This window comes from Elephas maximus, chromosome 19 (genome assembly GCF_024166365.1).
Source record: "Elephas maximus indicus isolate mEleMax1 chromosome 19, mEleMax1 primary haplotype, whole genome shotgun sequence".
Taxonomy (NCBI): Eukaryota; Metazoa; Chordata; class Mammalia; order Proboscidea; family Elephantidae; genus Elephas; species Elephas maximus.
Window position 1 is genome coordinate 56177454 of NC_064837.1, and position 27645 is coordinate 56205098.

The 27645-nt window shown below is 39.0% G+C and overlaps 1 protein-coding gene across 2 annotated transcripts in view; it reads right to left on the reverse strand.

The window, feature by feature from the left end:
* Window positions 1-27645, reverse strand: part of NOL11 (nucleolar protein 11) — a 43327-nt gene that overhangs the window by 13620 nt on the left and 2062 nt on the right. For both annotated transcript variants that reach the window (XR_007513997.1, XM_049859491.1), the window contains exons 3-8: window positions 27131-27187; window positions 24433-24581; window positions 11038-11095; window positions 10612-10756; window positions 8575-8763; window positions 6247-6323 (exon numbers count right to left, since the gene is read on the reverse strand). Coding sequence is in view for 1 of the 2 variants with exons in the window: in XM_049859491.1 (XP_049715448.1) it covers window positions 6247-6323; window positions 8575-8763; window positions 10612-10756; window positions 11038-11095; window positions 24433-24581; window positions 27131-27187 (675 nt within the window). In the remaining variant the exon portion in view is untranslated. The remainder of the gene's footprint in view (window positions 1-6246; window positions 6324-8574; window positions 8764-10611; window positions 10757-11037; window positions 11096-24432; window positions 24582-27130; window positions 27188-27645) is intronic.

Below are 27645 nucleotides of genomic sequence, written 5' to 3' on the forward strand. Positions count from 1 at the left end.
ATGTCATAGCAGAAAATTCTTTCCCAGTCTGTAGGTAGTCTTTTTACTCTTTTGGTGAAGTCTTTAGATGAGCATAGGTGTTTGATTTTTAGGAGCTCCCAGTTACCAGGTTTCTCTTCATCATTTTTGGTAATGTTTTATATTCTGTTTATGCCTTGTATTAGGGCTCCTAGGGTTGTCCCTATTTTTTCTTCCATGATCTTTATCGTTTTAGTCTTTATGTTTAGGTCTTTGATCCACTTGGAGTTAGTTTTTGTGCATGGTGTGAGGTATGGGTCCTGTTTCATTTTTTTGCAAATGGATATTCAGTTATGCCAGCACCATTTGTTAAAAAGACTATCTTTTCCCCAATTAACTGACTCTGGTCCTTTGTCAAATATCAGCTGCTCATACGTGGATGGATTTATATCTGGGTTCTCAATTCTGTTCCATTGGTCTATGTGCCTGTTGTTGTACCAGTACCAGGCTGTTTTGACTACTGTGGCTCTATAATAGGTTCTGAAATCAGGTAGAGTGAGACCTCCCACTTTCTTCTTCTTTTTCAGTAGTGCTTTACTTATCCGAGGCTTCTTTCCCTTCCATATGAAGCTGGTGATTTGTTTCTCCAACACTTTAAAAAATGACATTGGAATTTGGATCGGAAGTGCATTGTATGTATAGATGGCTTTTGGTAGAATAGACATTTTTACTATGTTAAGTCTTCCTATCCATGAGCAAGGTATGTTTTTCCACTTAAGTATGTCCTTTTGAATTTCTTGTAGTAGAGCTTTGTAGTTTTCTTTGTATAGGTCTTTTACATCCTTGGTAAGATTTATTCCTAAGTATCTTATCTTCTTGGGGGCTACTGTGAATGGTATTGATTTGGTTATTTCCTCTTCGGTGTTCTTTTTGTTGATGTAGAGGAATCCAAGTGATTTTTGTATGTTTATTTTATAACCTGAGACTCTGCCAAACTCTTCTATTAGTTTCAGTAGTTTTCTGGAGGATTCCTTAGGGTTTTCTGTGTGTATAATCATGTCATCTGAAAATAGTGATAGCTTTACTTCCTCCTTGCCAATCTGGATACCTTTTATTTCTTTGTCTAGCCTAATTGCCCTGGCTAGGACTTCCAGCACGATGTTGAATAAGAGCGGTGATAAAGGGCATCCTTATCTGGTTCCCGTTCTCAAGGGAAATGCTTTCAGGTTCTCTCCATTTAGAGTGATATTGGCTGTTGGCTTTGCATAGATGCCCTTTATTATGTTGAGGAATTTTCCTTCAATTCCTATTTTGGTAAGAGTTTTTATCATAAATGGGTGTTGGACTTTGTCAAATGCCTTTTCTGCATCAATTGATAAGATCATGTGGTTTTTGTCTTTTGTTTTATTTATGTGATGGATTACATTAATGGTTTTTCTGATATTAAACCAGCCTTGCATACCTGGTATAAATCCCACTTGATCAGGGTGAATTATTTTTTTGATGTGTTGTTGGATTCTATTGGCTAGAATTTTGTTGAGGATTTTTGCATCTATGTTCATGAGGGATATAGGTCTATAATTTTCTTTTTTTGTAATGTCTTTACCTGGTTTTGGTATCAGGGAGATGGTGGCTTCATAGAATGAGTTGGGTAGTATTCTGTCATTTTCTATGCTTTGGAATACCTTCAGAAGTAGTGGTGTTAACTCTTCTCTGAAAGTTTGGTAGAACTCTGCAGTGAAGCTGTCGGGCCAGGGCTTTTTTTTGTTGGGAGTTTTTTGATTACCGTTTCAATCTCTTTTTTTGTTATGGGTCTATTTAGTTGTTCTACTTCTGAATGTGTTAGTTTAGGTAGGTAGTGTTTTTCCAAGAATTCATCCATTTCTTCTAGGTTTTCAAATTTGTTAGAGTACAATTTTTCATAATAATCTGAAATGATTCTTTTAATTTCATTTGGTTCTGTTGTGATGTGGTCCTTCTCGTTTCTTATTCGGGTTATTTGTTTCCTTTCCTGTATTTCTTTAGTCAGTCTAGCCAATGGTTTATCAATTTTGTTAATTTTTTCAAAGAACCAGCTTTTAGCTTTGTTAATTCTTTGAATTGTTTCTCTGTTCTCTAATTCATTTAGTTCAGCTCTAATTTTTATTAATTGTTTTCTTCTGGTGCCTGATGGATTCTTTTGTTGCTCACTTTCTATTTGTTCAAGTTGTAGGGACAGTTCTCTGATTTTGGCTCTTTCTTCTTTTTGTATGTGTGCATTTATCGATATAAATTGGCCTCTGAGCACTGCTTTTGCTGTGTCCCAGAGATTTTGATAGGAAGTATTTTCATTCTCGTTGCTTTCTAAGAATTTCCTTATTGTCTTCTATAACCCAGTCTTTTTTCAGGAGGGTATAGTTCATTTTCCAAGTATTTGATTTCTTTTCCCTAGTTTTTCTGTTATTGATTTCTAGTTTTATTGCCTTGTGGTCTGAGAAGATGCTTTGTAATATTTCGATGTTTTGGACTCTGCAAAGGTTTGTTTTATGACCTAATATGTGGTCTATTCTAGAGAATGTTCCATGTGCGCTAGAAAAAAAAGTATACTTTGCAGCAGTTGGGTGGAGAGTTCTGTATAAGTCAATGAGGTCAAGTTGGTTGATTGTTGTAAGTAGATCGTCCGTGTCTCTATTGAGCTTCTTACTGGATGTCCTGTCCTTCTCTGAAAGTGGTGTCTTGAAGTCTCCTACTATAATTGTGGAGGTATCTATCTCACTTTTCAATTCTGTTAAAATTTGATTTATGTATCTTGCAGCCCTGTCATTGGGTGCATAAATATTTAATATGGTTATGTCTTCCTGATCAATTGTCCCTTTTATCATTATATAGTGTCCTTCTTTATCCTTTGTGGTGGATTTAAGTCTAAAGTCTATTTTGTCAGAAATTAATATTGCTACTTCTCTTCTTTTTTGCTTATTGTTTGCTTGGTATATTTTTTTCCATTCTTTGAGTTTTAATTTGTGTCTCTAAGTCTAAGGTGTGTCTCTTGTAGGCAGCATATAGATGGATCGTGTTTCTTTACCCAGTCTGTGACTCTCTGTCTCTTTATTGGTGCATTTAGTCCATTTACATTCAGCGTAATTATAGATAAGTAAGTTTTTAGTGCTGTCATTTTGATACCTTTTTATGTGTGTTGTTTACAATTTCATTTTTCCACATACTTTTTTGTGCTGAGACGTTTTTCTTAGTAAATTGTGAGATCCTCATTTTCATAGTGTTTGACTTTATGTTAGTTGAGTCGTTATGTTTTTCTTGGCTTTTATCTTGAGTTATAGAATTGTTATACCTTTTTGTGGTTATCTTATTATTTACCCCTATTTTTCTAAGTAAAAACCTAACTTGTATTGTTCTATATCACTTTTTATCACTCTCTATATGGCAGTTCAATGCCTCCTGTATTTAGTCCCTCTTTATGATTACTGTGATCTTTTACCTATTGACTTCCATGATTCCGTTACGTGCATTTTTTTTTATTTATCTTAATTTGTTTGTTGTTGTGATTTCCCTATTTGAGTTGATATCAGGACGTTCTGTTTTGTGTCCTTGTGTTGTGCTGATATCTGATATTATTGGTTTTCTGACCAAACAATATCCTTTAGGATTTCTTGTAGCTTTGGTTTGGTTTTTGCAAATTCTCTAAACTTGTGTTTATCTGTAAATATCTTAATTTCGCCTTCATATTTCAGAGAGTGTTTTTCTGGATATAGGATCCTTGGCTGGCAGTTTTTCTCCTTCAGTGTTCTGTATATGTCGTCCCATTCCCTTCTTGCCTGCATGGTTTCTGCTGAGTAGTCTGAACTTATTGATTCTCCCTTGAAGGAAACCTTTCTTTTCTCCCTGGCTGCTTTTAAAATTTTCTGTTTATCTTTGGTTTTGGCGAGTTTGATGATAATATGTCTTGGTGTTTTTCTTTTTGGATCAATCTTAAATGGGGTTCGATGAGCATCTTGGATAGATATCCTTTCGTCTTTCATGATGTCAGGGAAGTTTTCTGTCAGGAGTTCTTCAACTATTTTCTCTGTGTTTTCTGTCCTCCCTCCCTGTTCTGGGACTCCAATCACCCGCAGGTTATCCTTCTTGATAGAGTCCCACATGATTCTTAGGGTTTCTTCATTTTTTTAAATTCTTTTATCTGATTTTTTTTCAGCTATGTTGGTGTTGATTCCCTGGTCCTCCAGATGTCCCAGTCTGCATTGTAATTGCTCGAGTCTGCTCCTCTGACTTCCGATTGCGTTGTCTAATTCTGTAATTTTATTGTTAATCTTTTGGATTTCTACATGCTGCCTCTCTACGGATTCTCGCAACTTACTAATTTTTCCACTATGTTCTTGAATAATCTTTTTGAGTTCTTCAACAGTTTTCTCAGTGTGTTCCTTGGCTTTTTCTGCTGTTTGCCTTATTTCATGTGTGATGTCTTGAAGCATTCTGTAAATTAGTTTTTTATATTCTGTATCTGATAATTCCAGGATTGTATCTTCATTTGGGAAAGATTTTGATGCTTTTGTTTGGGGGGGTTGGAGAAGCTGTCATGGTCTGCTTCTTTAAGTGGTTTGATATGGATTGTTGTCTCCGAGCCATCACTGGGAAACTAGTTTTTCCAGAAAATCCGCTAAAAAAAAAATGCAGTCAGATCCCTATCAGAGTTCTCCCTCTGGCTTAGGCTATTCGGATGTTAATGAAGCCGCCTGGGGAGGGTGGGGGAGGGAACAGAGAGATAGGAGAGTAGCACCTCAGAATACAGCCAGAGTTGCTTGTCTTGCTTGGAATGACTATTATATCTGAGATTCCCGCAGGGCGCGTCGCCTATGTGTGCTGGCTGTGTGGAGATTGCCCTCGGGGGGCCTGGGCCGCTGGAGTCACAGTCAGATCCTCCGCTTCCAGCCCCACGCCCAGGGTCAAGGCTCCCCTGCTGGGACGGTGCACTCTCGACTCCAAAATCAGTCGCTGCCTCCCGGGGACTTCTCGTCCCGCCAGCCGCGTCGCCGTGCCGCCCCCGCAAACCGGATAGGCCCCCTCCCGGGGTTAGTTCAGGTAAGTGGAGCAGCTCTCCGTGCTTGTGCCGTGACCGAGTGTCCCGGCTGGGACGCTGCTCTCCCCGCTCCAAGACCAGTCACTGCCTCCCGGGGACTTCTCCTACCGGCTGCGTCCCACGCCGCCGGAGTGAACCAGCTGGGCCCCCTCCCGGGGTTAGTTCAGGGGGGTGGAGCAGCTCTCCGTGTTTATGCTGTACCTGCGTCCAGTCCAAATCCCGGCGGGACGGTTCCCCGGCTGGGACGCTGCTCTCCCCGTTCCAAGACCAGTCACTGCCTCCCAGGGACTTCTCCCACCAGCTGCGTCCCACGCCGCCCGCGCGAACCGGCTGGGCCCCCTCCCGGTGTTAGTTCAGGGGGGTGGAGCAGCTCTCTGTGCTTGTTCCGTACCTGACTGGTACGCTGGCTCCAGGCTCTGAAAACAATCGCTGCTTCCCCGTATTGGTTCTTCTCCGTCTCTAAATCTGTGTTTGTTGTTCAGGGTTCGTAGATTGTTATGTATGTGATCGATTCACTTGTTTTTCCGTGTCTTTGTTGCAAGAGGGATCCGAGGTAGCATCTGCCTAGTCTGCCATCTTGGCCCCGCCTCTCAAATTTTAATTCTTTAAGTATTTCTATGTAATTCCATGGAACATTTTAAGATATCACCTAAAAAACTGATTTATTAAGGTAAAGTAATAGCCTTGGGGTATAGTTCAAAAAAAAAAAAAAGATCAAACCAAACCCAAACCTACTGCCTTTGAGTTGATTCCAACTTATAACAACCCTGTAGGACAGAGTAGAACTGCCCCATAGGGTTTCCAAGGCCATAAATTTTACGGAAGCAGACTGCCACATCTTTCTCCCGAGGAGCCGCTGGTGGGTTTGAACCGCTGACCTTTTGGATAGTGGCCGAGCACTTTAACCACTATGCCAGCAGGGCTCCTGATCAAGCCAGAAAGCACCTAAAAAAAAAAAAAAAAAAAAGTTGTTCTATTAACTAGCTAATTGTTCCTTGATTTAAAACTTGTTATAATTTAGTCTTCTAAAGTGAAAAAACACAAGGTAACTATTAAAACAATAGCCAAATTAAAAATAATCTTACAGGAAAGAAAAAAACTCTTATATTAACCAATAGCTGCCAAAAATATTTAGCTCCAAAGAGATCTCTCTCTCACAACATATTTATCAGGCACAAAAATACTTATATGTGAAAAGTTTCCCAACTATAAAAACTTACTTGACCGCTGGTCCCTTGCAGTAACTCTTTGGAAGCCTGCAATGTTTGAAATTTGATATTCCATATGGAGAGGCAGTCTATAAAATAAGATACACAAATTCAGAAGCCCCAAGTATAAATATATGATGCTTTGGAAAAATCAAAGTAAAATACACAAGTCTTGCTTTATTAAGAATAAAAATTAGTGACTGCCACAGAAGTTCAAAGAAGCGAGAGCTCACTGCAGGCTGAAATAATCAGAAGTTTTAGAGAAGGTAAGCTCTGAGAAGAGGCCTCAAATAATGGATGACTGACATCCGATGATAGGAAAGTGATTAAATACATTGAGGGACATTCATTCAATGAAATACTATGCAGCTGCTAAAACCAGCAAACAAACAAGGAAGATAAAAAATAATACACTGATAAGGAACCTCCAAGATATTTTAAGTGAAAAATAAGGTGCTCAACAGTTTGTATGGTCCGCTACCACTTCTGAAAAGAGGGGCATATATATTAGTATTTGTACAAAAAAACTCTAGAAAAGTACAAGACAAACTGTAACAGTGGTTCCCTGGTTTTCCGGGGAGAGAGGGGTAGAGAGGGATCAAGGAAGAGGAAGGATGGGGCTGAGAGAGGAGAATCATAGTAAAGCAAAGTGGTTAAGAGCCAGGATTTTGGAGCCAAGCCGTCTGGGTTTGAATCCTAGCTCTGCCACTGAATGGCTATGTTAGCTTTGTGATAATTAACCTATCTTGGCCTCAGGTTTCTTATCTTTAAATATTATCTTCCTCACAGGGTTGGTGAAAGGATTAATACATATAAAGCGCTTAAATTAGGGCCTAGAACATGGTAACTGCTATATATTAGCTACCATCATTTACCATAACTTTTAATGCTTTTTGAACAATGCAAATATAGTATCTATTCAAAAAATTACAAAAATAAATTTAAATAAAAAAAAATAATGGTAAAGAACACGCAGGACTTAGCGTAGGGTTTATAGCATAATGGAGTCGATCTGTTTGACTTAGTTACGTAACTTTCCTACACCTCAGTTTCCTGATACGCAAAACAGGGATAATAATTACATTCTGCCACTGGGTTGAGTGGAGGATTAAACATTACAAGTAATGAGATAATAAAAGTAAAATGTGTGACATGTGATAGTTACGCTGTAACTATCGGTTAATGGGCTTGGCTGCTAACCAAAAGATTGTGGTGGTTCGAGTCCATTAGGTATCTTGCAAAAAAGTCCTGGTGATCTAATTCCAAAAAATCAGCCACTGAAAACTTTATGCAGCACAGTTTACTCTGACACACATGAGGTCATCATGAGTCCAGGTTGAACCGACAGCGGCTGATGTAACTAGTTAAAAAAAAAAAAAAAAAAAATCCCATTGCCGACTCATAGCAACCCTATAGTACAGAGTAAAACTGCCCCACAGGGTTTCCAAGGAGTGCCTGGTGGATTTGAACTGCCAACCTTTTGGTTAGCAGTCGAACTCTTAACCACTATACCCCCAGGGTTTCCCATTTAACTGGATCCCATCCCCATTGCCGTGAAGTCGATTCCGACTCACAGTGACCCTATAGCACGGAGTAGAACTGCCCCCATAGAGTTTCCAAGGAGCACCGGGTGGATTCAAACTGCCAGCCTTCTGGTTAGCAGCCATAGCGCTTAACCACCGTGCCATCAGGGTGTTTATCTTTAAATTAGTACCTTTAAATTATACGCAGGAGAAACATAAGAAAAAAGTACACGTGAGGATGGGAATAGCAAGCTTGTAGTCAAAAGGGAGCCTGGCCTGAATGAAACAGAGGGTTCTTGCTCAGAAATTAGGGGAAGAGGTTGGGAAAGGTAGATGGGGTCTAGACTACGGAGGGACCTGAATCCTAAACAACAGATTTTAAGTTGTATGTGCAGGCTGGGAGTTCCACTGGCAATGAGCAACTGTGTTCTTTATGATATACTAGAAGTCATGTCGGTTTGTAGGCGGTGATGAACATCCCGCTTAGAAGTCACAAAGAAGGAAACTAGCAATTCTGGCACCTCAAGCTGTCTAAGTCCAGTGGATTTACATGCTGTGAAATGTCACCAAGCTATGAATTCAGTCCTCTCCTGCAAGCCTAGCCAACATTTCAAATGACTATGGACTGGCACAGGTATTAAAAAAATGTTTTAGAAACATTAATCGCTGCAAAATAAAATTAAAGACCTATTCAAGTATAGTGATAAAGAGAATGAATTAGGGTGACAATAAAGAAATGAAAAAGAAAGGGAAGACTAAAAGGTACACTTTAAAGCAAAAATCCAGAGGACTTCTTAATTGTTTGGATTTCAGTCACCCTTAGGAGCTGATGGTGAAGTTTCCAGGACCGCTACGTGATCTCGATCCAGGACGCTGAGTGCAACACCATTTGGAGCATTACCAGACACAACTGCCTTGAGCAACAGTGACCTAACTACCACCTGATTTTTTTCTGGATCACTTGGATGTGTTGGTATCAGGGTTTCATATATGCATCCATCAGAGCCTGTTGGAAACAAGCATTTGCTGTTAGGTTATTATATTATATAATAATATATTATATTATAGGTTAAATGCACTAGGTGGTTTATAAAATTTTACCAAATTGATAAAAGATTCAACCACAAAAAAAACAAATGTAACCTCATACTAACATATTCTCTATGGGAAATTACATTTGCCTTAAAGAATATTCAACAAACTTAAAATTGAGGGAGGAGTATCATTAATTAAAATCTCAGTAAGGAGATTTTAATAATAGCCAAGAAATAAAAACACTAAATACCTATACTGAGAGGGAACTGCTAGGAATACAGGAAATTAGTCACTAAAAAGGAAACATACCTCAGAAATTAATTAGCATTCTATACATTACAGGTCTTGTTACTCTATCACCCTTGTCTTAGTTATCTAGTGCTGCTGGAACAGAAATACCACAAGTACGTGGCTTTAACAAACAGAAATTAATTTTATCGCAGTTTACGAGGCTAGAAGTCTGAATTCGGGATGCTAACTTTAGGGGAAGGCTTTCTCTCTGTTGGCTCTGGAAGAAAGTTATTGTATCTTTTGAATTTCTGCTCCTAGGTGATCTTCATATGGCTTGGCATCTCTCTTCCCCCATCTCTGCTTGCTTCTCTTTTATCTCTTGTAAGAGAATGACTCAAAACAAACCCTACACTAATCCTGCCTCATTACCATAACAGAAAACTCATTCCCAAAAGGGGTTACAACCACAGGCACAGAGGTTAGGATTTGCAACACATTTTTGGAGGACAAAATTCAATCCATAATAACCATGAAGATCATATGAAATTGCTGGTTTTTTTTTGCAGGTCGATTAAATTTTGACAGTTTCATGTGGTTCCGTGTTACATGAAGATTACATGACCCTTTGGTTCAGACTCCGGTACTTCAATGCCCATTACACTAAAACATAACTAGCAAACTTCCATTTAGTAATAAATGTGTCCTACTGGTTAAACTTAAAGAAAGCCAGTCCTTCTTAAGCAAAGGCAGAAGTGTATTCCAATGACCTTACAGGTATAAGTGATGGGACTCTTTTTAACAGCCACTGTAAACATCTCAACATTTAAAAACTTCACAAAGAATTTCAACTGTAATAATGTGGAAATGTTTCCTAAACCTTGCTCTTGTTTTTTTCCCCCATTAACCTTCTCAAAGCAACTTCAGAAGAAGCCATTTTATGTAATTCTCAAAGCAACTTCAAAAGAAGCCATGCAGGGTGAGGGGAAAAGGTACGACAAAAAGGCCTTTTTTTTTTGCCCAAGAGGCTTAAGACTGGGGTTTGGACAATTACATAGAGCTCTGAGGCAATAAAAGATTTCCAAAATGCCAGCTGGCATAGGCCAAGGCTGTTTATTAACCCTCTTTGCCCATCCATCTCAGTCACTGCTCATAGAAAGGCATGTCAAATCTTAAGGCTGGGAAGAGGAACAGGGGGGTCATTTAATGCCAATCTCAGATATATGATGTCCCACTAATTATGCCAACAAAAAGCCTGGCCTTCATCATGCTGAAGACCAAAGATCAATTTCTTTTTTACTGGTGTTATATTTTTTTATCGTTCATGGTAAATTTTAAGGACATAAAAAAATAGTAACGTTTCAAAACTGTGTTCCAGCTTAAGAGCTTCAACAGCCCCCAAACATAGCACCACCTGCTAAGATGCACAGACCTAACATGTCTGCAAACATGGCAAGGTACAAAAAGTGAAGGATACTTGTTTATAAGAAAGCATGAAAAGTGTCTCCACAGAAAACTGCAAAAACCTAAGACTTTAACTGAAAAGTATGCACGACCCTAATCTCTAAAATTTTAAAAGAAAAAATCTTACTTAATGACATCAACAAGATAAACTTCCGATCTACAGATGCCGTAAAACTCTGTATGACAGGTTTTTCTTCTCGTCCAGGTAAGAGTGTGTATCTGCTTAGGATACGTGAGTTACACATTTGTACATAAGCAAAATAATTTCCGTGCTGCAAAAAAATAAAAGGTTGTCTTGTTTTAAATATTTTCATTTCAACAAACTGTATTTAAATACGTTGAAAGCATTCTAATTACTTCAATGACTACTTAAAACTCTCTTCTCCAATTAAGAGTTATATGGATATTTAATTTAGGCACTGAAATAATTATACTTAATAGACTTTTTTGTGTTTTTTTTAAAAAAAAAAGTACTTTAAAAAACCTTCTGAGAGAAATACTACAGTCTAACTTTAGTTTTAAAAATGATGTAGGAACGGAAACTACCACTTACTTTTTCAGTAATAAAAATTAAAACAGGATGCTTAAATACCATGAAAATCTTTGTCCACCTAAAAATAACAAAAAGAAAAATTACAAAATGCAAACTTACCAGTTGAAAAAACATTAATCAAAGTTTAAGAGAATACCTTTTATTAAATATTTTTTAGAGCTGGAGAGACATCAGGAAACACCTAGTCCAGTGTTTCTCAAAATATATTCCACAGGGAATTAGTCAACTGCATCTCTGGATTAAACGCAGGCTGCTGAGCTTCCCAGAGCCTTGAAGATGACAATGTGTGTTGTAAAGTTCCAAGAGGGGAGTGACAGTATGTAGTGCTTCCCAAACTTACTCATCGCCTGCCCTTTGTTTACAGTCACTTTTGGGGCTGGTGTTGGGAGGGGAACATTAAGCTCTCCTCTGCCTTCTTCACCTGACGAGGGAATTGAGGCACAGGGAGGTTACACGGCCCACAGCGGAGGCTGCACAGACAGTTTGTGGCTAAGCGGCAACTGGAACGCAGACCTTCTACCTATGTCTTCTTTTTCTGAAGATTCCCCCAAACACATTAGATGCACTCATCAGGTCAGTCTAAGCTATAATTGGCCATCACCTACACCATTCACTCACCAAATACAAGTCTTCCCTCTGACTTTCAGAAATGTAGTTTGCAACAGGTGGACTTAGAGAGGCAGTAAGTTAACCAGACAGAAAATGTGATGAAATAGTGAGAATTAGAGAGATGTGAAATCATGAAATCTTCCTTCTATCATTTGGGTGAGTCATTCTTCACAGTTTTATTCCAGAATTTGGGAAAGCAGATGTCTCAAGACACTATCATGACTTCCCTATAAACAAGCTTCATTTTTCTTTAGGGGAAAAGGTTGTGAGCATGGCAGTCAGAGTAACATGACAGAAACATAGACTTGGGTCTTTTGGGATTGCCTACTTCATCTTCAAATAGGTCTTACCACCCAGTTATCTGGCATTAGAACAGGACTCCTATGACCTTTACGGCTTCCTCAATCATCTATCACATCTATCACCCCTGAGGCTTTTTTTTTTTAAATAATTTTTATTGTGCTTTAAGTGAAAGTTTACAAATCAAGTCAGTCTCTCACACAAAAACTTAAATACACCTTGCTACATACTCCCAATCGCTCTCTCCCTAATGAGACAGACTGCTCCCTCCCTCCACTCTGTTTTCGTGTCCGTTTCGTTTCGTCAGCTTTTAACCCCCTCCACCCTCTCATCTCCCCTCCAAGTAGGAGATGCCAACATAGTCTCAAGTGTCCACCTGATGCAAGAAGCTCACTCCTCACCAGCATCCCTCTCCAACCCCTTGTCCAGTCCAAGCCCTGTCTCAAGAGTTGGCTTCGGGAATGGTTCCTGTCTTGGGCTAACAGAAGGTCTGGCGGCCATGACCACCGGGGTCCTTCTGGTCTCAGTCAGACCATTAAGTCTGGTCTTTTTATGAGAATTTGGGGTCTGCATCCCACTGCTCTCCTGCTCCCTCAGGGGTTCTCTGTTGTGTTCCCTGTCAGGGTAGTCATCCGCTGTAGCTGGGCACCATCTAGTTCTTCTGGTCTCAGGATGTAGTCTCTGGTTCATGTGGCCCTTTCTGTCTCTTGGGCTCGTAATTACCTTGTGTCCTTGGTGTCCATTCTCCCTTGATCCAGGTGGGTTGAAGCCAAGTGATGCATCTTAGATGGCTGCTTGCTAGCGTTTAAGGTCCCAGATGCCACTCTTCAAAGTGGGATGTAGAATGTTTTCTTAATAGATTTTATTATGCCAATTGACTTACATGTCCCCTGAAACCATGGTCCCCAAACCCCCGCCCCTGCTACGCTGGCCTTCAAAGCATTCAGTTTATTCAAGAAACTTCTTTGCTTTTGGTTTAGTCCAGTTGTGCTGACCTCCCTTGTACTGTGTGTTGTCCTTCCCTTCACCTAAAGTAGTTCTTATCTACTATCTAATTGGTGAATACTCTCTCCCACCCTCCCTCCCTCCCCCCTCTCATAACCACAAGAGAAACCCCTAAGGCTTTTGGGGGATGTTATTTTGACCAATAGGGAAACCCTGGTGGCATACTTGTTAAGTGCTACAGATGCTAACCAAAAAGTCAGCAGTTCAAGTCCAGCAGGCGCTCCTTGGAAACCCTATGGGACAGTTCTCCTCTGTCCTACAGGGTTGCTATGAGTCAGAATCGACTCTATGGCAATAGGTTTTTTGTTTTATATATTTACACACACGCATACATATATAAAAAAAGCATACATACATATATATGTCTTATGTATGTATACGTAATACATACATGTATATACACATACCCACATGGAGCCCTGGTGGCGCAGTGGTTAAGAGCTCAGCTGCTAACCAAAAGGTCGAATCCACCAGCTGCTCCTTGGAAACTCTATGGAGCAGTTCTACTTTGTCCTACAGGGTCACTGCGAGTCCGAATACATATATATTTTTTTAATTGTGTTTTTGGTGAAGTTGACACAGTCTAGGTTCCCATTTGACAATTTCCACACAAATCGTTCACTAACATTAGTTACGTTTATCACGATTTATCCACATTCTCTTTAATTGTGTTTATACCCATCCATGGAAACCCTGGTAGCATAGTGGTTAAGCGGTACAGCTGCTAACCAAAAGGTTGACAGTTTGAGTCCACCAGGTGCTCCTCGGAAATTCTACAGGGCAGTTCTACTCTGCCCTATTCCTATAGGGTCGCTGTGAGTCCGAACTGACTCGATGGCAACGGGTTTGGCATTTTTTTTTTTTTTTGTATACCCATCCATATGTGCTCAAATACTCATTTGTACTTTGGTTTTGCTGTGCTTGCTACATCCACATTCACTGATGCTTTTCCCATCACCAAAAATAACTCGTCTGCACAGTCTAAAGCATACTTCCCCCTTTCCCCTCTCCTCTCCCTGGTTACCACCAATGAACACTGGTCTCTCTATATTTATCTGTTGTTGTCTTCTTACAAATGAGGGATCATACAATATTTATCCTCATATGCTTGACTTATTTCATTTAGCATTATGTCCGCCAGATCCATCCATGTTATGTTTTGCAGACTCATCATTGTTCTTTACGGTGGTGTAGTATTCCATTGTATGTATGTATCACAATTGGCTTATCTGCTCATCTGCTGACGGCCACTTCCGTTGTTTCCATTTTTTTTGTTATTGCGAATAAAGCTGCAATGAACACAGGTGTGCATATTATCTGTTCATGTCGGTACTTTTAGGTCTCCAGGGTATATCCCTAGGAGCAGGATTGCTGGACCATACTGTTTTCCACAGTGGTTGCACCGTTTTACAGTCCCACCAGCTATGGATAAGGGTTCCAGTCTTTCCACATTCTCATCAACATTTGCTAACTGTTTTTTAAAATCAGTACTTTGTTTTCACCATATTAGTCAGGGTGAGATGGTATCTTATTTCACTTTTGATTTGCACCTCTCTGATGCCGAGTGGTTGTGAGCATCTCTTCACGTGTTCGCCAATTGCTTGGATGTCTTCTTTGGTGAAGGTTCTGTCATTTGTTTTGCCCATTTTATAACTGGATTGTCTTTTTGTTGTTGAAGGTTTCTATAAATTTTGGAGATTAGACCCTTACCTGATATGTCATATCCAAAGTTTTTTCCCCAGTCTGTAGTCTTTTGATAATATCATTTGATGAGCATAAGTTTTTAATTTCTATGAGATCCCATTTATGTCTTCTATTCATGCATTTGTTGTAATGTTTCCTAACCTATTTTTACATAAGATTAGGTCCCACAGTTTTCTCCCAATAATTTTATGGTTTTAGGTTTAACGTTTAGGTTTTTGATCCATTTTGAGTTAGTTTTTGTGTATGGTATGAGGTATGGGTCCTATTTCAATTTTCTGCAGGTGGATATAGTTTTGTCTGTATGATTTATTAAAGAGACTGTCTCTGCCCCACTGAATGGACGTTGATTCTTTGTTGAAAATCAGTTGTCCATATGTTTGAGTTTAGTTCTTGGTTCTCAATTCTATTCCACTGGTCTATGTGTCTATTGTTGAACCAATACCAGGCTTTATTTTTTTCTTTTCTTTTAAATTTTACTTATTTTGTTGTTGTTGCTGAGAATATACACAGCAAAGCATGGAGCAATTCAACAGTTTCTAGAAGTAAAATTTAGTGGAATTCATCACATTCCTCAAGTCGTTTGACTATTCTCACCCTCCCTTTCTGGGTTGTTCCTTCCTCATTAACATAAACTCACTGCCCCCTAAGGATCTCATCCAATCTTTCAAGTTGATGTTGTCAATTTGGTACCATATAGACAGTTCTTAAAAGAGCATAATGCTCACGTCAGACTTTTTTTTACTAGTTAAGCTAAACTACTGTTTGGTTTTAAGAAGACTTCAGGGGATATTTTTGGTTCAAGGTTCAAAGATGATCTCAGGGTAATAGTTTCAGGGGTTCATTCACCCTTCATAGCTCCAGAAAGTCCATGAGAATTCGAAATTATGTTCTACGTTTTTCCCTTTTTAATTGGGATTCTTCTATGGAGCCTTTGATCAAAATGTTCAGTAATGGTAGCCGGACAACATCCAGTTCTTCTGATCTCATGGCAAAGAAGGCAGCTGTTCATAGAGGCAATTAGCCATACATTCCACACCCTCCCCTCCTATTCCTGACTCGCCTTTCTCTGTTGCTCCAGGTGAATAGAGACAAATTGTTGCGCCTTGGATGGCCGCTTGTAAGCTTTTAAGATCCCAGGCACTACACAACAAATTAGGAGATAGAACAGAAGCACTAAATACATTACTAGGCCATTTGACTGGGATGTCCCATGAAACCATGACCCTAAACATCCAAACCAAGGAACTAAATCCCACGAGGTATTTGGCTGCACATAAGCAGCCTCAGCAGCTCCTTTTTTTTTTTTGGTCATTGAATATGTATCACAAAACTTTGGCCAATTCAACTTTTTACAGGTGTACAGTAATGGACTGTGCAACCTTACCCTTAATCAATGAGATTTTTCCATCACCATTAGCCCCTTTCTTCCCCTCCCTCCTATCCCTGGTAACCTCTTGTCATGGATTGAACTGTATCCCCAAAGATATCTGTCAACTTGGCTAGGCCATGATTCACAGTATTATGTGATTGTTCACCATCTGGTCATCTGATATGATTTTCTTATGTGTTGTAAATCCTACCTCTATGATGTTAATGAGGTGGAATTAGCGGCAGTTATGTTAATGGGGCAAGACTCATCTACAAGATTAGGTTGTGTCTTAAGCCAATCTCTTTAAAAATATGAGAGAAGTGAGCACAGAGACATGGGGGACCTCGTACCACCAGGAAAGCAGGACTGGGAGCAGAGAGCATCCTTTGGACCCAGGGTTCCTGTGCAGAGAAACTCCTAGACCAAGAGAAGACTGATGACAAGGGCCTTTCTCCAAAGCCAACAGAAAGAGAGAAAGCCTTTTCCTGGAATTGATGCCCTTCTAGCCTACTAGACTGTGCAAGAATAAATTTCTCTTTGTTAAAGTCATCCGCTTGTGGTATTTCTGCTATAGCAGCCGTAGATAATTAAGAAGCCGCTAATAAACTTTAGTCTCTATACATTTGCCTTTTCTTGTCTTTTTATATAAGTGAGGTCATACAATATTTGTTCTTTTGTGATTAACTTATTTCACTCAGCATAATGTCTTCAAGTTTCATCCATACTGTAGCAGGTATCAAAACTTCCTTTCTCCTACTGGCTGAGTAGTATTCCATTGTATGTATGTACCATATGTTGTTTCTCCATTCATCTGCTGATGGGGATTTAGGTTGTTTCCACCTTTTGGCTATTGTGAATAGTGTTGCAATGAACATTGGTGTACAAGTCTCTTTTTGAGTCTCTGCTTTCAAGTCTTTTGTGTATACACCTAGAAGTGGAATTGCTGGGTCATAAGGTAGTTCTATTTTTAGTTTTCTGAGGAACTACCACACGGTTTTCAACAACGGCTGTACCATTTTGCATTCCCACCAGCAATGGATAAGAGTTCCAATTTCCCCACATCCTCGCCAACATTTGTTATTTTCTATTTTTTATCTTAAACATCCTAGTGGGAGTGTAATAGTATCTTCCTGTGGTTCTGATTGGCATCTCTCTGATGGCTAATGACGCTGAGCATCTTGTTATGTGTTTGGTGGTCATCTGAATGCTCTCTTTGGTGAAATGTCTATTCAAGTCCTTTGCCCATTTTATGACTGGGTTATCTTTTTGTTGTTAAGCTGTTGAAGTTTTATATATATATTTTGGTTACTAGATTCTTGTCAGGTATATGGTTTCTGAAGATATTCTCCCAGTTGGTAGCTTGTTTTTTCACTTTTGGTAAAGTCTTTTGATGAACAACTTTGTAATTTTTATGAGGTCCATTTATTTTGTATTTTGGTGTCTATGTTTTGTTATTACATAATCCACTGGTGAAAGCTAGGCCTGACAGCGTTGTCCCTGGTCGTTCTTCCAAGAATTTTATGGTTTTAGTTTCCAAGTTTAGGTCCTTAATCCATTCTGAATTTATGTGTATGGTGTGAGACAAGGACCCTGTTTCATTTTTCTGCATACAGAAATCCAATTTATTGAAGATATGCATTTACTGAAGAAACTCCTTTTTTCCCCATCAAATGGACTTAGCACCCTTGTCAAAAAATCAGTTGACCATAGATGTATGGGTTTATTTCTGGACTCTCAACTCTTTTTCATTGGTCTGTGACTATTTTTATACCTGTACCAGGCTGTTTGATTACTGTAGCTGTATAGCATGTTTTAAAATCACAGACTGTGAGTCCTCCTACTTGGCTCTTCTCTTTCAGCATTTTTTTCCAGCAGTTCGAATCCACCAGCTGCTTCTTGGAAACTCTACGGTGCAGTTCTACTTTGTTTTATAGGGTCACTATGAGTCAGAACTGACTCAATGGCACCTATCTATTTATGTGGAGGATTACACTGATTGACTTTCTGATGTTAAACCACCCTTATAATCCTGGTATGAATCTCACTTGATCATGGTGTATGATTTTTTTTTGTATATTGAAGTTTGTTGGACAGTTTTGCATGTGTTCATAAGGGATATCGATCTGTAATTTTCTTTTTTGTGATGTCTTTGCCTGGTTTAGGTATCAGGGTTATGCTGGCTTCATAGAAAAGTTCAGTTGTGTTCCTTTCTCTTCTACGTTTCTGAGGAGGTTGAGAATTGGTGTCAATTCTCTGAATTTTGGGTAGAATTCTCCAGTGTAGCCACCTGGTCCTTTTTTTTTGTTTTTTTTTTTTGTAGTTTTTTCGTGACATCTTCAATCTCTTCTTTTGTGATGTCTCCATTTAAACTTTCTACCTCTGTTTGTGTTATGTCGGTAGGTAGTATGTTTCTAGGAATTTGTCCATTTCATGTAGGTTTTCAAATGTGCTGGAGTATAAATTTTCGTCTGTGTTGGATCAGTTGCAATGTTGCTAATTTCATTTCTCAATTTGGTTATTTGCCTCTTCTGTTTTTTTTCTTTTGTCAGTCTAGCCAGTGGTTTGTCTAGTTTATTGATCCTTTCAAATGACCAACTTCTGGTTTTATTAATTCTTTCAATTGTTTTTCTACTTTCAATTTCGTTTATTTCTGCCCTGCTCTTAATTTATTTCTGGTAGCTTTTGGCTTTTTTTGCTCTTCCTTTTCTATTTGTTCAAGTTGTTTGTTTAGGTTAATGATTTTGGATCCTTCTTCTTTAATGTAGGTATTTATTACTATAAATTTCCTTCTGAGTACTGCTTTTGCTGTGTCCAAAAGGTTTTGATATGTTTTCATTTGATTATAGAAATTTTTAAATTTCGCTTTTGATTTCTTCTATGACCCAACAGATTTTTAGTAATGTATTACTTAGTTTTCATGTATTTATTTTTTTCCCCTTATTTATCCTGTTGTTGATTTCTAGCTTCATACCACTACGGTAAGAGGAGATGCTCTGCATGATTTCAATCTTTTCAGATTTGTTGAGACTTGTTTTGTCACCTACCATATGGTTTATTCTGGAAAATAATCCACGTGCGGTAGAGAAGAATGTGTATTATTCTGAAGCTAGAAGGAGTGTTCTAAATATGTCTGTTAGATCCAATTTGCTTATGGTTTTATTTAAGTTCTCGATGTTCTTAGTGATTTTCTTTTTAAAATGTTCTATCACTGAAAGTGGTGCTTTGAGTCCTCTACTATTATTGTGGAATACTCTATTTCTCCTTTCATACTGGGCAGTATTTGTTTCATGTATTTTGGTGCATTGCTGTTAGATGCATGTTATGGATTGAATTATGTCCCCCCAAATGTATGTCAACTTGGCTAGGCTATGATTCCCAGTATTGTGTGACTGTCTACCATTTTGTCATCTGATATAATTTTCCTATGTGTTGTAAATCCTGCCTTTATGATGTTAATGAGGCAGGATTAGAGGCAGTTATGTTAATGAAGCCGGACTCAATCTATAAGATTAGATTGTCTTAAGTCAATTTCTTTTGAGATGTAAAAGACAGAAACGAGTACAGAGACATTGAGACCTGTACCACCAAGAAAGAAGCTCCAGGAGTGCAGCATATCCTCCGGACCAGAGGCCCCTGTACTGAGGAGCTCCTAGGCCAGGGGAAGATTGATGACAGGGACCTTCCTCCAGAGCCAACAGAATGAAAAGGCCTTACTTGGAAGCTGGCACACTGAATTTGGACTTCTAGCCCCCCTAGACTGTGAGAGAATAAACTTGTTTGTTAAAACCATCCACTACTGGTATTTCTGTTATAGTGGCATTAGATAATTAAGACAGTGCATATGTATTTATACTTATGTCTTCTTGCTGAATTGACCCTTTTACTATTATGTAATGACCTTCTTCATCTCCTGTAACAGATTTTGATTTAAAGTCTATCTTATCTGTTATCGGTATAGTCACTCTGCTCTTTTTGTTTATTGTTGCATTGAATATTTTTCTCCATCCTTCTGTTCTTAGTCTGCTTGTGTCCTTATGTATAAGGTATGTTTCTTGAAGAAAGCAAAAGGATGATCACGTTTTTTTATCCATTCTGCCACTCTCTGCTTTTTGCCTGGGGTGTTTAACCCATTTACGTTTAAGGTTATCACTGAAGACAAAATGTCTACATCATTCATTTTGTTATTTTTTGAGTGTTTTTATCTTCCTTGTTTTACTATTCTGATATTTCTGTTTGGATGCTTTCCCAGGAGGAGACTTTAAGTTCTTTCTTTTCTTCTGAATGTTTCTTCTTGGCCATTTCTTAGTGGTTACCACATATGCTGCATTACAACATTTACAATTACTACAACATTTAACATATGAGCAACAGTTAACATACAACCTTAACATAATAAATCTATTTCTGATAAATTCCTCCCTCACTTCTGTTAGGTGTCTCCACTAACATCATTATACAACCTATATTTGATAAGTTTGTATTTCTGTCTTAATGCTCTTGACTTTCCATCTGGAGTACTCTCTTGAGTAATACTTGCAAACCTGGTCTGGTGGTGGCAAATTCCCACAGTTGCTGCTTGCTTGTGAATGTCTTGATTTCCCCTTTGTTTCTGAACAACAACTTTGCTGGATAAAGAATTCTTCGTTGGCAATTGTTTTGGTTCAGCATTTTATACATGTCATTCCATTGTCTTCCGGCCTCTAGAGTTTCTGGGGAGAAAATGCTGATTCTCATGAAAGACCTCGCTATGTTAAATTGCATTTTTCTCTTGCTGCTTTCAGAATTCTCTCCTTGCTTTTGGTTTTCAAGAATTTTTTAGGATTATGGTGCCGTTATCTTTTTGTGGCTCTTTTGATGGGGATTTGTGTAGTTTCCCGTATTTGAAGGCTTGGTTTTCTGCTCAGGTCTGGGAAATTCTGATTATCTCTTAGAAAACTGAATTTGTGCCTTTATTGTTGCCATGGTGCTCTGGGTTGAGGAGTTCTGGATGCTTTATCTCTGGATTTCAATATATGTTCAAAGGAGCGGGGTTTTAGGTGGTTACAAATGCTGATGTAGGTGGTGGGGATCGACTTTTCTGTGACTACAGTGAGGGGTTCTCTTTATCCCTCATCAGTGCTCCTGCACAGCACACAAGGTATCCTGCTACGGGTGGGGACTGCCTCCTGTGCGCCAGCCAGTCTGCAGTACTCCCCTCATGCCGCTGCCCTTGCCAATCCTCCTGGTTCTAGTGCCTGTCCGTTTTGGTCCTCTGTGAGACACAAGAGCACTCTCACACAGTACCATGTTCCCCCTTCACCCACTCCCAGCTGAGCAGGCCGCAAACTCTCACGGTCAATTTGTGCCGCCTTAAAAAAAAAAAATCCATTTCATTTCACTAATGCCTAGGATATCAATCTTAATGTGTTCCATTTAATTACTGACAACTCCAAATTTTTCCAGATTCATACTTCATACATTCCACGTTCAGATTATTAATGGATGTCTGCAGCTGCTTCTTCTCATTTTGAGTCATGTCACATCAGCACATGAAGGTTCCAAAAGCTTGACTCTACCCACGTCATTAAGGTTGACTCCCTAGTAGTGCAGTGGTCAACAGCCTGGCTGATAACCAAAGGGTCAACAGTTTGAATCCATCACCTGCTCCTTGGAAAGCTATGGGGCAGTTCTACTCTGTCCTATAGGGTTGCTATGAGTCAGAACTGACTTGACAGTAATGAGTTTGGTTTTTGGTCTTCTACTTTGAGGAGGCAGCTCTTCCCCAGTCATATTTTGAGTGCCTTCCAACCTGAGGAGCTCATCTTCCAGCACTGTATTAGACAATGGTTCATTGCTATTCATAAGGTTTTTACCGGCCATTATTTTTTCAGAAGTAGACTGCTAGGTTCTTTATCCTAGTCTATCTTAGTCTGGAAGCTCCATTGAAATCTGTCCACCAAGGGTGATCCTGCTGATATTTGAAATACCGGTGGCAAAGCTTCCAGTATTTCAGCAACACTCAAGCCACCACAGTACAACAAACTGACAGACTACTATCCTGGGAATGACAGATTGAAGAGGAATGGTACTTCAAGATCTATCTTGAAGTACAATGCTGTCAGTGATAGGATAATATCCATACACCTACAAGGAAGACCAGTTAGTACGACTATTATTAAATTTATGCACCAACCACTAATGCCAAAGATGATGAAATTGAAGATTTTTACCAACTTCTGAAGTCTGAAATTGGTCAAACATACAACCAAGATGCACTGATAATTAATAGTAACTGGAATGTAAAAGTTGGAAACAATGAAGAAGGAACAGTAGTTGGAAAATATGGCCTTGGTGACAGAAACAATGCCAGATATTGCATGAGAGGATTTTGCAAGACCAACTGACTTATTCATTGCAAATACCTTTCAACAACAACATAACATTATACACATGGACCTCGGTGGATGAAAACACAGGCATCAAATCGACTATATCTGTGGAAAGAGAGGATGGAAAAGCTCAACGTTGTCAGTCAGAACAAGGCCGGGGCCGACTGTGGAACAGACCATCAGCTGCTCATATGCAAGTTCAAGCTGAAGCTGAAGAAAATTAAAACAAGGCTATGAGAACCCAAATACGACCTTGAGTATCCCACCTGAATTTGGAGACCATCTCAAGAATAGATTTGATGCACTGAACACTAATGACCAAAGACCAGATGAATTGTGGGGAGACATCAAGGATATCAACATGAAGAAAGCAAGAGATCATCAAAAAGACAGGAAAGAAAGATAAGACCAAAATGAATGTTAAAAGAGACTCTGAAACTTGCTGTTGAATGCAGAGTAGCTAAAGCAAACGGAAAAAAGATGAAATAAAAGAGCTGAACAGAAGATTTTACCTGTGTTTTACTGACTACGCAAAGGCATTTGACTGACTGGATCATAACAAATTATGGATAACATTGCAAAGAATGGCAATTGCAGAAAACTTAATTGTGCTCATGCATAACCTGTACATAGATCAAGAGGCTATCATTTGAACAGGGCAAGGGGACAATGAATGGTTTAAAATTGAGAAAAGTGTGCATCAGGGTTGTCTGCTTGCACCATACTTACTCAATCTGTATTTTGAGCAAGCAACAAGAAGCTGGACTACATGAAGAAGAATGCTGCATCGGGATTGGAGGAAGACTTGTTAACAACCTGCAATATGCGGATGACACAACCTTGTTTGCTGAAAATGAAGAGGACTTGAAGCATTTACTGATGAAGATCAAAGACTACAGCCTTCAGTATGGATTTCACCTCAACATAAAGAAATAAAATCCTCACAACTGGATTCATGCCAAATGGAGAAAAGACTGATGTCAAGGATTTCATTTTACTTGGATCCACAATCAACGCCCACGGAAGCAGCAGTAAGGAAAACTATATATTAAAAATCCTGCATTGGGCAAATCTGCTGCAAAAGACCTCTTTAATGTGTTAAAAAGCAAAGACGTCACCTCACTATGGTGCGCCTGACCCAGGCCACGGTATTTGCAATCATTTCATATGCATGCGAAAGCTGGGCAATGAATAAGGAAGACGGGGGAGGAATCGATGCCTTTGAATTGTGGAGTTAACGAAGAATACTGAATACATCATGGACTTCCAGAAGAATGAACAAGTCTGTCTTAGAAGAAATATAGCCAGAGTGCTCCTTGGAAGCAAGGATGGCAAGACTTCACCTCGTGTACTTTGGATGGAGGGATGAGTCCCTGGAGAAGGACATCATGCTTAATAAAGTACAGGGTCAGCAAAAAAGAGGAAGACCTTTGACAAGATGGGGCTGATACAGTGGCTGCAACAATGGACACAAATGTAACAAGGATTGTGAAGATGGCGCAGGATTGGGCACTATCTCATTCTTTTGTACATGGGGTCCCTATGAGTCAGAACTGACTTGACAGCACCAAACAACAAAATCCAGCTGGTGCTTCCTCAGACTAGCTCCTTCTCTGTGTTCCCTGCTTAGGGTGTTACCAGCTCCATTCCAAAATGGCTGTGATGAGTGAGTGCTCCTGAGGTTAGTCGGCAGGATCTCTTAACTTCTATGCTGACCCTGTTCTTCCTCTTCCCCGCTTCTAGGCTCACCCCGATTCTTCAATTCCTCAGCTGCTGCCTGGAGGTCTGAGATCTCAGTCTGCCTTTTTCAACTCATTTTCAGCTGGTTAGTTGGTGGCGGAATAAATGGGAGCACTCACTCACTTCTCCATCTTGCTCCCTAGGCAAATGTCTTGTAAGTGGTTTTCAGTTACATTAGTTTTGACAAATTTTTAACCAAAATATCTATGAACAAGGCAAAGAATGTTATAAATAAGATGCAAAAGACACATAGTGAATTTTCATTTTGGTAGAAATTCCCTTGCAGGTATTGGAACTTACTTAATCATTTCTTCATCAGAGATGACGGTTTCAATTTTCTGCTGGGGTTCTGCAAGCAAGGCCTCCAAACCACGAACAGCACCTTTCTTGAATAGCACTAGTGGTTCTGTCCCTTGTATTGAATGTATCCTATATACCTCAGCTGCCAACTGTAAGAACATAACCATATTTTAATTTTTATTCTTAAACAATTATCACCTAATAGAATAAGAACATTTATTGAAGATTTACTTTTTAAGGGACTGATTTGTTTTCATTTTGTTTTATAATTGTATGTGGTTCCAAAGTCAAATCTACAAAACACATTTGCTCATCTAACTTCCGTTCCTATCTCCTCTACCCTGTCCCAGCCTTCTCCCAAAGGCAATCACTTTTATTTATTTTTGGTTTATCCTTCCACGTGTTTTTCTTCCAATAAGCAAATATTTACATGCATATTCGTATTCAAAGGTAGCATTCTATATAGTTTTCTGCAACTTTTTTTTTCCACTTAACAGTATATGCTGGAGATCATGCCACAGTGATATACATATATATAAACCCAAAACCAAACCCAGTGCTGTCGAGTTGATTCTGACTCATAGCGACCCTATAGGACAGAGTAGAACTGCCCCCATAGAGTTTCCAAGGAGCACCTGGCGGATCTGAACTGCCGTCCCTTTGGTTAGCAGCCGTAGCACTTAACCACTATGCCACTGGGGTTTCTCATATATATATACATGTATACATATACACATTTGGGTCCAGAACAATTCTTCTTCCAGAATTTACAAGCATTTTGTCAGGTTCTGCCACCAAACGAAAAAAAAAAAACCTGTTGCTATTGACTTGATTCTGACTCATAGCAACCCTATACGACACAGTAGATCTACACCACAGTTTCCAAAGAGTGCCTGGCGGATTCGAACTGTGGACCTTTTGGTTAGCAGCCATAGCACTTAACCACTACACCACCTGAACAATTCTTCTTCCAGAATTTGCAAGCATTAATCACTATTTTGTCAGGTTCTACTACCGGTCAACTAAAAAACAATGCAAACAACCATCGTCAGCAAAACAACAAAAACACCTAAAATTCTCAGCAGGTTTAGGGGTAGTAATACTTCAAACTCATTAACTCACTACACAACTTAAGTGGCTGACACATAGTACCACCACATGTCGTTTAGTCAATTTTGACCCATGTGTTTCAGAGTAGAACTGTGCTCCATAGGGTTTTCAATGACTGTGATCTTTTGGAATCAGACTGCCAGGACTTTCTTCCAAGGCAGCTCTGGGTGGATTCAAACCACCAACCTTTCAGTTAGTAGCTGAGCACTTAACTGTTTGTGCCACCAGGGACTCCTTGACACATAGGAGACACCTAATATAAAAGTTGCTAAGTGACTGAAATATAATTCCACTTTTGGTGCCATAGTGGTTAAGTGCTAGGACTGCTAACTGAAAGGGTGGCAGTTCTAATCCGCCAGGCACTCACTGGAAACTCTACTGGGCAGTTCTATTCTGTCCTATAGGGTTGCTATGAGTCAGAATCGACTAGACGGTGGTGGGTTTGGTTTTTATACAAGTTACCACTATAAAAACAAGAACAAAAACCCACTGCCGTTGAGTCGATTCCAACTCATAGCAACCCTATAGGACAGAACAGAACTGCCCAGTAGAGTTTCCAAGGAGCGCCTGGCGGATTCGAACTGCTGACCTCTTATACAAGTTAGGCTATAATAAAACACTACCGCCAAGTTACTTAGACTCTCTGAGCCTCATTTTCCTTATTTGTCAAGAAAGGAATATGGGAAGTACCTAAAAGTGCCTGAAGCATAACAGATTTTCAATAAACAGCTGCTCTTATTAGCTCATCTAATGTACTCATTTCATGGACAGTTAAGTCCTAAAGTGGTAAAACTTCCTATCTACAGTATGAGTGACTGGAGGCAGGAGGTACAAATAAAGCTACTAGTGCCAAGTTCAAAGCAGTTGTGGTATTATACAAAGATAGATGTCTGCAAGTGTACAAAAAGACGTTAATACTTTATGTGGGGTCAAAAAAACTCCACAGTGTAAAATTCAGGATTGTGTTACTTGCAAGGGTAGAAGTTCAAGGGTCCAAGTGACAACTACAATACATCTGAATTAGCAGTATTGTGAGCTACTTCTTAAAGGGCCAATTGTATTTAGAATTTGGATTTTCAGAACTGGAAGGAACTTCCAAGATTAACCTAGTTTGAGATCCTCATTTTATAGAAAAGTTAATTAACACACTTTAGGTCATTAGTAGAAAGGGCACAGCTAGTCATGGATCTTTTTCAGAGCATATTAATCATTCTTAAAATGTATAATATGTGAATTTGCAGGGTCTGTTCTACCTGTTTTAAGGTAGGGCACAGTGATGTTCATTGGTTCATATAAGGGACTATCTTAAATATCTGAACTCATGGAAATAACTATAAATGCCTCATTCATGAATTACTTAAATCCTCAACCTCATGTAAATGATAAAGTCTGTATTTCCTAACATATTAACTCATGAAGTCAAACACGTTACCAAGATATATTGCAAGCTAACTAGAATGAAGAACCAGTTATAATCTTTATGGTTACTTTCCCAGAGTCTTTAAGATAAAATGACACCTACTACATTACAAATCATTCCATTTCCCCCATAAGTTAAGGAAATATGTTGGAAAATCCAAACACTTACTGTAGCTTTAAATACTTTATCCAAGTTTACATCTTCATTATTCCATATTCTCAAAACCTTAAATCAAAACATACTAGTTAAAAAATACCCCATTTGCCATTTAAATATCTAATAAACATGAACAGTTAATAAATCAACATTTGATGTATGTGTTATATATCCAAAATATCCCATTGTCCATTTGTTGTTGTTAGGTGCTGTCGAGTTGATTCTGACTCATAGTGACCCCTTGTGACAAAACAGAAGTGCCTGTAGGGTTTTTTTCTTTAGTTAAATTATTTCATTGTGTTTTTAGGGAAAGTGTACACAGTAAATTAGTTTCCAAATTAACAATTTCTACACAATTTGTTCAGTGACATTGGTTACATTTTTTCACAGTGTGTCAATGTTCTCATTATTTCCATTCTGGTTGTTCTGTTTCCAGTAATCTAGTTTCCCTGCCTCCCTTGCCTTCTCGTCTTAGCTTTTGAGTAAATGTTGACTGTTTGGTCTTATACAAATGATTTTTCAAAGAA